We start from the raw sequence: 11,639 nt of genomic DNA, 5'->3' as shown, positions 1-11,639 counted from the left end.
AAAAGGTTCGCCATCACTGTTCTAGTGAGAGAGACAGACAAATAAAGATATTGTGTCAGTTGATGATTAGAGCTATGAAAACATGTAGCAGCTAAGAGAGATAGAGCGTAGAGTGGTCAAGGAAAGGTTCTGATAAGGAGACATGAGCAGAAATCTGAAGATTTGAGCCAGGAAGAAGAATGATTCAGGCAAGAGATAAGAGCACATGCAAATGCTCTGAGGCAGAAACATTCTTCGTATGCTTGGGTAATAGGGAAAGCAAGGCGATATAGGGCCATTGTGAGGACCTAGACTTTCTTTCTCTTTTAAAAAAAATGTTTGTATTTGTTTCAGAGAGGAAGGGAGAGGGAGAGAGGTACAGGAACATCAATGATGAGAGAATCATTGATTGGCTGTCTCCTGCATGCTCCACACTGGTTATCGAGCCCATAACCCAGGCATGTACAATGATGAGGAATCAAACTGTGACCTCCTGGTTCATAGGTCGACGCTCAGCCACTGAGCCACACAGGCCTGGCTGAGGACTTAGACTTTAACCCTGATGGAGTGTTTGTGTGCAAAGGAGTGATGTGATCTGGTTTAAATTTTAAAAAGAGGAGAGACTAGAGCTACAATGGCAGAAGCATGGAAGCCAATTATAAGACAACTAGAGGCCTGGTACACCAAATTAGTGCATGGGTAGGGTCCCTAGGTCTGGCCAGTGATCAGGGCTGACCAGGGCCTTCCAGCTGCTGGCCGGGGCCTCCCTTCCCCAGCTGCCAGTTGCTGGCCAGGGCCTTCCTTTGTTCCATGCTGCCCCTGGTGGTCAGTGCACATCATAGCAAGCAAGCAAACTCCCAGTCTCCTGGTCAAACTCCCAAGAGGACACTTTGCATATTAGCTATCCTATATAATAAAAGGCTAATATGCAAATAGACCGAACAGTGGAACAACTGGTCGCTATGACACACAATGACCACCAGGGGGAAGATGCTCAATGCAGGAGCTGCCCCCTGGCGGTCAGTGCACTCCCACAGGGGAAGCACTGCTCAGCCAGAAGCCAGGCTCATGGCTGGCAAGCACAGCAACGGTGGCAGGAGCTTCTCCCGCCTCCATGGCAGTGCTAAGGATGTCTGACTGATGGTTTAGGCCCACTTGGGCTTAAGCCATCAGTAGGCCATCCCCTGAGGGCTCCTGGACTGTGAGAGGGAGCAGGCTGGCCTGAGGGACCACCCCCCCCAGTGCACAAATTTTGCACTCTATAGACTGGAGGCCTGGTACACGAAATTTGTGCACTGGTAGGGTCCCTAGGCCTGGCCGGCAATCAGGGACCATCTGTGGGGTGACTGGTGGGGCAATTGGGGGGCCCCCACTGGCACTCACCTTGGCTGGCCTGGAGCCTGTGGGCTGGGGGTAGCTCCTGCATTGAGCATCTGTACCCTCGTGTTCAGTGTGTGTCATAGCGACCGGTCGTTTCTCTGGTCATTCCGCCATTTGGTTGATTTACATATTAGGCTTTTATTATATAGGATTGTAGTGATTTAGGAAAGATATGATAATGAATTGGACTGGAGTAGTAGCCACATAGGTAATGAGAAGTGGTCAGGATTTATACTGAAGGTAAAGAGAAAAAGAAAAATCAAGAGTGGCAACAATGTTTTTGGACCAAACACTTGGGGAAATGCGATGAGGAAGACCATAGTAAAAGCAGGTTTAGAGTAGGAGAAATATTAGAAGCTCAGCTTTGGACTTATTAAATATAAAAATTTTTATAGTTTTTTATCTAAATGGAGATGTCAAATAGGAACTTGGATGTACAAATTTAGAATTGGAAGAGATCTGGGCTGGAGATGAGAACAGATATATATCAACATGTCAGTGGTATTTAAAGATGCATGAGATGCATGAGATTACCTAGGGAGGGAGTGTAGCTAGAGGGAAGTTCTGAGGTCTGAGATGAAGGGTACCTTGGTGTTTAATGGTTGGAGAGATAAGGAGGAACCAGCAAAGAAAACTGAAGGAGAGCAACTGGTGAAATAGCAGTGAAACAAGAGAATGTCAGGAGTCAAGTGAATAAAGTGTTTCTAAAAGGAGAGTTCTCAGCAGAGTCAAACACAGACTGACAATTAATGGTTGGATTTGGCGACATGAAGATCATTGGTCATCATGTGCTGTTTGGGAGTGGGACAGAGGTCTGATGGACTAGGTTCAACAGAAGTTGACACCATGAGTGTAAACAAACAATTATGGAGCATAAATTTATGGAGGAATAAGATGTGCTCCCTGCCTTCAGAGTTTGGAAAATAGAATTTATAATCCTAGTGTGATAAGTACCATATTAAAGAAATACTCAAGGTGCTGTGTTTTAATTTAAGAAAGATTTATAACCTGGGCTATGCCATGTCAAGGAATGCTTCCCAGTAGTGCCTGAGTGAGCCTAAAGGACAAATGGGAATTAGCTTTAAAAGTAGGGTAAAGGAGTGGCAGAGGAGGCAGCACGTATACAACGTGGAGCTATAAGAGAACAGGCACCTTTGACAGTTGAAAAAATAATTGTCACATTCATCAAGATAAAGAATTCATGGGGAAAAAAACAACACAGATTAGTCCGGGCCAGTGTGGCTCAGTTGGCTGAGCATCATCCTGTACACCGAAAGGTCGCTGGTTCAGGTTGTGGGTTCAGTCCCTGTCAGGGTGCATGCAGGAGGCAACCAATCGATATTTCTCTCACACATCAATGTTTCTTTCTCTCTCCCTCTCTCTCCTTTCCTCTCTATCTAAAAATCAATAAAAATATATGTTGTTTAAAAAGAGTAAGGAAAGGCAGGGGACATATTAAAATGTGAGGAATGAAGGGAAGAGAAGGGAGACTTCAGCCTTAGATAAGGATGAGTGTAAGATGCCTGTAGGATTTCCAGGAGAATTAATAGGTAAGAGAGATATCTGGGTAGAGTTATGGGTTATGAGTCATCAACAGATAGCAGGGGGCTGAAACCAGATTATCTACAGAAAATATGTACAGTGAGCAAAGAAGAGGACATAAGACAGAGCCTAGAGGGACCTCGCCATAGAAGAGAGGAACAGGGGAAGAGAAACCTATAAAGAAAATTGAGAAGTGGTCAGAAAAATGGGAAGAAATCTAGGAAAAGGGGGTATCACATACACCATGGAAGGAAGTAATTTTCAAAGCTGGGAGTAATCAGTAATATAAAATGCTGTAGAGAGATAAAATAAAATAAATCAGAAGTGTCCATTGCACTTGACAATTGAGGTAAAAGGATGTGAATAAGTAATTAAAGAAGAAACAATAAAAAAAGGGAAAAAAAAGAAACAATAAACATGAAAAATGCTTAGCCTCACTAATAATCAAAGAAATTTAAAGTATTCATGAACTATAAATTGTAATGTAAACAGTTGGCAGATTTTCAAATGGATAATATTCAGTATGTGAAGAAGTATGAACTCATACACTGTTAGTGAGAAGTCAGGCAATACCTATTAAAATATTAAATATATTTCATACCCATTAATCCAGCATTTCTACTTTTAGAAATTATCACACACAAAAATCACAAGAAAAAGAAAATAAACTTAAAAGATACATATTGCAGGATTTTTTATAATACTGAAAAGTTTAAAATAATTCAGATATTCATCAATGAAGGAATGATAAATTATGGTACATATATTCAGTAGTATATTGTGTTGTATATTATAATATATACTAGAGGCCTGATGCACGAAAATTCGTGCACTTGGGGGCGGGGGGGTCCCCTCAGCCTGGCCTGTGCCCCCTTGCACCCTCTTACAGTCTGGGACCCCTCAGGGGATGTCAACCTACTGGCTTAGGCCCGATACCCCAGGGAGTGTTCCTAAGCCGTAGTTGGACATCCTTAGCACTGCTGAGGAGGCAGGAGAGGCTCCCACCACCGCCACTGCGCTCGCAGCCACAGCTGTCAGCCCAGCTTGTGGCTGAGCAGAGCTCCCCCTGTGGGAGTGCACTGACCACCAGTGGGCAGCTCCTGCATTGAGCATCTGCCCCCTGGTGGTCAGTGCGCGTCATAGCAACTGGCTGTTAGGGTCAATTTGCATATTACCCTTTTTTTATATAGGATAGTATTACTATATGGGTAAGATTTCATGTACTGACATGGACAGATATCAAAAGTACATTAAATGATTAAAGCAAGGTTCAGAACAGTAAGTATAGTATGAGTTTATAAAATACATATAGTTTATAAAAATAAGGGGGAAATTGAGAGCATATACACCAAAATATTGGCAGTGGATATCTTGGAGGGGAGGGACGGGGATGTCAAATAGGGAAAATTATAGCATATTTTCAAGACATGTATGCACCAGTATACATCCCTATATTGATCGTGACTTTTTCCTTCTAATAAGTTTTTTTATTACTTTTGTAATTGAGAAAAATAATGTTAAAAGTAAAATAACAAAATGGAAATTTTTTTAAATATATTTTATTGATTTTTTACAGAGAGGAAGGGAGAGAGATAGAGAGTTAGAAACATCGATGAGAGAGAAACATCGATCAGCTGCCTCCTACACATCTCCTACTGGGGATGTGCCCGCAACCCAGGTACATGCCCTTGACCGGAATCGAACCTGGGACCTTTCAGTCTGCAAGCCGACGCTCTATCCACTGAGCCAAACCAGTTTTGGCCAAAATGGAAATTTTTAAGAGGTAATTTGTGATCTTGATTAGTGCTACTTCAGAAATATTTTGGTAATAGAATTAGAGTGAATGGAAAGTGATCAAGTGGAAATAGCAGCTACAGGTCTCGTGCTTTCAAGACACTTAACTCTGAAATGCAAGAGAAGCAATAACTAGAGGAAGACATAAAGTTGAGGAAGGGTTGCTATATTTTTTAAACAAACTTGTTATTTTGAAATAATAATGAACCTACAGTAGAGTTACTAAGATAGTACAGAGAGTTCCTATATACCTCCACCCACCTAGGTTCCCCTAAGGCTAACATCTTACATAACTATGGTACATTTATCAAAAATTAAGAAATTAACATTGGTGCAACACTATTAACTCAACTACAGACTTATTGGAGCTTACCAGTTTTTCCACTAATGACAGAGGGTTGTTTTTAAGATCCACTAGACTTGCAAGAAGTCTGAACTGTCTCTGGAAGAACAAGAAGTGTCCATATAAATTTATAGAAGTGACTAACCAGATAAAAGAACACTTAAACATTCTACCACGAAAAGCAAGTTAGAGAAACATCAGGGAACAAGTAGGCAAATTTATCCCTTTAGCAAATAGTGGGATAACCTAAATTTCCAAAAATTTACTCCTCATTTTCTCTTCCTCTCCCACTTATTCTTAGGACCCAGAAACACAAACCATTAATACCACGACCAGTTATATTTTCAGGTTCCCTTCAAGCATGGAATATGTCAGTTCCTGAAATCTGTGCTGTCTGGGCACTCATCTCCAAAATGACTGGCTATCACTTTTCTGAACAGCTCTCAGCCTAGGAATTTCTTCCCTTCCTTGGAGGCTGTACATCCAGGTAGTCCATGTTTCTAATCCCACTGCTGTATCCTACCAAACACCCGCCTGCTTTTTAAAAATATATATTTTGTTGATTTCAAAGAGTAAGGGAGAGAGATAGATGATAGCTAGAAACATCAATAATGAGAGAGACTCATTGATAAGCTGCCTCTTGCACTCCCTCCACTGAGGATCAAGCATGCAACCCAGGCATGTGCCCTAACCGGCAATCAAACTGTAACCTCCTGATTCAACCACTGAGCCACACTGGCGGGCCAGGCAAACATCCTCCTGCTTTTAATGTGAACATTCCCATGTCGATTTCAACATTAAAGCTCATTTGACCCAGCCTGTTAATTTTATAGGTGAGATAACTGAGACCCAAAGAGAGGAAGGGACTTATACATCTCATAGTGACAGAGTGAGGACTCACCCTAATTCCAAGTCAGATGCTCCTGCAGAAAGGACACTGTGTTGCATCTCCTTGGTGTTCCTGATCTGGATTCAGGCAGCCAATTATGGTCTAGAGCAGCGGTTCTCAACCTGTGGGTTGCGACCCCTTTGGGGGTCGAATGACCCTTTCACAGGGGTCGCCTAAGACCATCGGAAAACACATATATAATTACATATTGTTTTTGTGATTAATCACTATGTTTTAATTATGTTCAATTTGTAACAATGAAATTGGGGTCACCACATCATGAGGAACTGTATTAAAGGGTTGTGGCATTAGGAAGGTTGAGAACCACCGGTCTAGAGGCAGATCTGCCAATATTCTCAGCCTTGCTGGGTAGAATGAACAGTGTGCTAGATGTCACTTTGAAAAAAGAGGCTGTGTAGCAACCAAGGGCCCTTGAGAACTTGCAGCATCCTTGACTTCCCATTGCCTTATTCTGAGAAAATAGTTGGGAAAAAGTTAAAACCTTGATACAAATGACATCAACTAGAATCTTACTTTATTTTGTGTCCCACACCTACAGTGTAGAACAGTAGAGACTATAGAGAAAGTAGAAAGAACAGTGAGAGACATTAACCCAAGTTCAGGATTTGGGAGATGACTGGGTACTGTGGATGATCCCCATTGTGAGAGATGGCTTAAGGGGTAGAGAGGATCATCCATCTAAGAATAATTACCACTTACTGGGTGCCTATTTATGTCAAATGCTGCATTACATGCTTAATATGGCCTCATTTATTCTCCACAAGAGCCCTGTATGGTAGTTTCCAGAAATTAAGAAACTTGCCCAAAGTCACTTGGTTGGGTGGTGTTGTATTATACGTACAAGTAATACATATTTATTGTAGAAAATAAAGAAAAAGAGAAGAAAATATAAGTGACCTATAATCCAATATCCAATGATAGCCCGGACTATCTTAGTCCAATACTCTTTTCACTGTGCTGACCAACCTTTTTGTTCTGTACCTTCTTGCATCTCTTTCTTCCCCAGAAAGACTGTAGCCTCTGCTCCTTCCCCATTTGTGCTTCCCCCGGGTCCTAAAGACCTGGGCACCTGGCATGACCTGGAGGTGCTGCCAGGAATGACTTAAGGGTGTGGGGCCTTTAATGCTGTCAGACCACACAGCCCTGCCCTTCCCCTTTTTGTCTCCACTCCAGCACTTTTGAACTTGTATCCTTAAGTGCTCCTTTTAATAAAAGAGCACATGTGCTCCTCCTTAAAATGCCCCCTCAGGGATGTTCTCCACCCAGGCCCTTGTTTGGGACACTGCTGGTGTTCTATCACACTTCCCTCTCTTCCTAGTCACCACGAGGAAAGTAGAAATGACCATTTTCAAGCTGCTTACAGTAACATCAAAATTATTTCATATTCTGTAGGAGCTTTTTTTGTGATATGAAGATGTCTAATTTTATTTTTATATTCATTTTATTACACAATGCGTACATATTTATTATAAGAAGAAAATACAAATGCCCATAATCCATGATTCAAGAGTAACCCATTGATTTCCTGACTTTTTTTTTCCAGAATACTTTTCTATGCTTATATTTAGAAAAATACATGTGTATTAAAAAATGGAATCATGCTGTCTCATAATTTGCCTCTTTCCACTCAAAAGCATCTTATGAGCATCTTTCCACGTTAACAAATGTACATCGATCACATGATTTGTCTCTGAGAAAAGTAGTGTCCAGTTACTGAGGCAGAATGCCACTTTGATTCTCAGGGCTCCTGTCTGGGCAGGGCAAGGGCAAGGCAGGTAAAGTTGGAGACCAAGATGACTCATCCATTGTGTGGCAGGAGGTACACAGAGCCAAGAGTGCCGTTGGCAGTTAAGGTAGCACCAGCTTCCAGAGCCTTTTTTTTTTTCCCAACAAGAAAACTTTTCATGCTTCTTATATCTCTGATCCATACATGTTTCCGCTGAATCTTGTCAGCTGAGTTTTAACAGTAAAATCAAGCAGTTGTTCTGTAACTTTAAAAAAAAATCTTTATTAAAAGTATTACATAGGTCCCCTTTTCACCCATTGACCCCATTAGCTCACCCCCACCCCTCAGGCTGTTCTGTAACTTGTTTTCAAGCCTTGTAGCTACTTGATGAAGTGGCTCTCAGCATGTGTTCAGAAGAGGAACAGGGAATCTTAATTCTCAATATGGCTACTAATCCTGTTTAATTCCCCCAAAGTCATTCACTACTAGGTGGTTTGCCTTTTCTTTCTCAACTGAAAGACAGGTGAGTCACCGACTACAGGAATGGAGGGCAAGAAGGCAGTATTGGAATTTGTGGTTTGTTGGGAAGGTGGTGCTGATCTTTTTAGGAGTACTTTCAGAATGTGCAACACTGAATTTTATTTAAACAAACATGTTTCCTCTGTTATTGTGGAACAACATTGGCAGTTTCCGGGTTGTTTTCTATCTGTCTTATATTTTGAAATTAATTCCATTTTGACCCAGGTGAAAGTGAACTCTTCTGAGATATTTAAATATCTGTCCTTCCATCAAGAGAGTGGGTGTCGTTGCTTTCGTATGAAGCCTGGCTATTTCTCAGCCAAAAGATCTCTAAAATAGTGAATTTTCTGATAACTGAAAATTTACACATGGACAAACATGTAGAAAAGAGCAGAAAAAAATTAGATTTTTATGTAAAAATAAGACATGACTGTTTATATGCATGTAAATTGTCAGATATAATGAAATATTGTTTATGCAAATTTCAATTCCTACAAATAGTAGCAATCCTTGATGCTACTCCCCACAATTAATGTATTGTGTAGTTTCAGCTATATTGCATTTTTCTTTTAAAAATAATCAAAAAAAAGCAGGATACACCATATAATTTTGTGGCATGTAATGATGAACTTTTATTCATGCATATTTACAGGGTTTAAGGTACCTGGTGTTTGCTTTTTCTTTCTCATTTCCCCCATTGATCTTTGGATAAAAAATCTCTTGTCTCCACTGTAACTGTCATTAGATCTGGGCTCTCCTTTCTCCTCATTTTGTCCTTATAAGGCTATCCTGTTTTATCACTTCCTGCTTCAGCTCCTGACTTTTTCTCTCTTCCCCTCTCCCTCTCTTGGGTGGATGCTTTTTCTCCATGTGGCAGGGCTGTAACTGTTCACAGCTGTCTGAAACGCCAGTGGACCCGGGGCAGCTTGGAGTTTTAACTTTCATTTTACAAAGAACATCATGTTTGAATGTTTCAGCAGGCAAGTTGTAACTGGCACTTACTTCTTATTCTTCTAGAACACCGAAAATCCCCCCCAGCACTTTAGAAGGGGAATCCTGACTGCGTTAAAGAAGAAGTGGGAGAACCCAGTGCTGGGAGCTGAGTCTCACACGGACTCTCTGCGAAACAGCAGCACTGAGGTCAGACACAGAGACGACCATCCTCCTGCTGAAGTGGTGAGCAACTCTGCCTCTGGGGCCGAAGCTAACCGAGAGGAACAAGTCCATCGCAGAACTAGACTTGGATCACCTGCTGAAGCCCATATTCAGGATCCGTATCACCGCATTGAGGACAGTGAACCTCTAAAAGACCACTCAACAGGAAAGAACAAAATGGAAAACTGTCTAGTAGGAGAATCCAGGCATGAAGTAGGAAAGCCCGAAATCAGTGAAAATACAGAAGCTACAAACAAAATAGAGAAATATAATGTCCCGCTGAACAGGCTTAAGATGATGTTTGAGAAAGGCGAACCATCTCAAACCAAGGTAAGGACTGGGAGCATTTAAAACCTGATACAATCGATTCACATAAGCAAAGCTGGTTTTCTAATCCAGACAGTTTGAATAGTGTGGAGCATGTGGTCTGTAAGTCTTGAATCAAGTTCAGTGAGTTAATTAAAAATCTTGAATTATTTGCATAGATGGTAAGATTTGTGAGGTTCCCACCCAATTTCTTGTGAAATCAAGCTCACACAGGGCTTCAGGTTGATGTCTAGAAAGGAAGAGAGTTTGATGTCAATGTGATTTTGTGTTTTTGTAAGCTTGCCCTTTTAATTTGTCTTCCTGTGTCTTTTGTCATTTGTCGGTTTGGGGGGTGGAATTACTGCTGAAGCGTTCTCTTGGACACAGCTGCAGGCTGAGTGTTAGGGCCAGAGTTTAACGTTAAGACTGAGGCTTAGTTGTCTCTGCTAGCTGAATCCTTTCTCCTCTTCTCAACTTCCTCATCTGTGCCTTCCAACAAATGTTTTCTATCAGCTAAAATCCTCTCCCAGGAAAAATCAATGAAGATAGCCAGACTAGCTGTAGCCTTCAGGATTTTTGACTTGCAAATGCACAGGGTTGCATTTTCCTACAACTGTTAATGAAATTTGATCCTTCGTGTGGATTGCAGACCAGGTCCCCAGAGGGAATTACTTAACTAGAAAATGAGTTACATATGCTGGTGACTTATAACACAATCCAAGGGCTGCAGAACTGGTAAATTTTTCCAGTTTTCTCATACTTTCCTGCATATCTGGCTTTGTACACGAGGATGGTTTGTTATAACAGTCATTATAATGAAATAAACAGATATGATGGGTAGCAAAGCCATCATTTACTTTAGATTCCATCTAGATGGGAATGCTGAATTTTTAAAACTAAATATTTGGCCCAAATCCCTGTATTTGTGGTAATGGTATGAAGCGTTCTTTCTGAGATAAAAATTAGATAACTATCCTAGTCCTCAATTATATATGGGGTGACTCAGTCAGTTTCTTCCCATAACTTACAGTTCCTGGAGCTTTCCTGCCTAGAAACATTCTTGAGTGTTTAGGGCTCATCTATTTGAGAATGTAGAAAGAATTTTTTAAGATTTTCAAACCTAGAACCCTGCTCTGTAAATGAGTTTTAGCTCCATTTTAACACTGAAACCAGCTGGCAAGAGATGTAACCACAAAGCAGTTTTACAACTTTTCTTAAACTCTCATCCTTCCCAACTTGTAGTCCTCTCGGCCTGCCAACTCCCTCTTTCTTCTTTATGGTCTTAATAAAAAAAAAAATTTTAAATTTAAATGGGAAAAAGAATTTTAAATGGAAGGAAAAAAATGTCAGAAATCCGAAATAGAGAGGAAGGGGCTTTGTTGTGACTCAAAGCGCCATTGTAAGTCTCCTCCTCACAGACCCTGCTAAGGGGCAGAACAGCTGATGTCATGCCAGCACACACAATGTAGGTTCAGTGCAAAAGGCTGCTGCATGTCAAAACTGGCCTAAGGTGGGAAATGACTGGGATTGCAGCAAACAAAAATGCTGATTATGTGTAAGGATCTGGTGAGAGACTTTTTTCTCATAAGTGCCTGCTGAGAGATGGGTCAGAGCAAGCCTGTCTCTTTGTGGCTGGTCAGAGTGGAGAAAACATTCCTGATATAAAGAACTGTGAGCCCCCAGCCCAATTTCATAGGCACTGAGCAGCTAACGGTCCAGGAAGATTGGGGGTGGAGTGATGGTTGTCCTAAGATTAGACTTTTTAAAGTGCCTTTTTAAACTTCTGGAATAAATAGTCATTTGTCACTTAATTGACTGCTCAGGGCGTATAATACACAGCAGCCCTTGGTTTTATTAGCTGTTTCTAAATAAGTAGCATTATCCATGTTGGAAACAGTATAGATTACTTTTAAAAGTTTTGTCTAATATTTCAGTAAAACTGTTAAAAATTTTGTCTACTTTAAGCTAAGGAATAACTAATTAGT

The 11,639-nt window shown here is 41.0% G+C and overlaps 1 protein-coding gene across 4 annotated transcripts in view; it reads left to right on the top strand.

The window, feature by feature from the left end:
* LIMA1 (LIM domain and actin binding 1) overlaps positions 1–11,639 on the top strand; it is a 98,161-nt gene that overhangs the window by 52,439 nt on the left and 34,083 nt on the right. For all 4 annotated transcript variants that reach the window (XM_059682842.1, XM_059682839.1, XM_059682841.1 and 1 more), the window contains exon 4: positions 9,211–9,678. In XM_059682842.1, coding sequence (XP_059538825.1) covers positions 9,211–9,678 — 468 coding nt within the window. The remainder of the gene's footprint in view (positions 1–9,210; positions 9,679–11,639) is intronic.

This window comes from Myotis daubentonii, chromosome 2 (assembly GCF_963259705.1).
Source record: "Myotis daubentonii chromosome 2, mMyoDau2.1, whole genome shotgun sequence".
NCBI classification, from domain to species: Eukaryota; Metazoa; Chordata; class Mammalia; order Chiroptera; family Vespertilionidae; genus Myotis; species Myotis daubentonii.
This window is presented reverse-complemented; position numbering and strand designations above follow the sequence as displayed.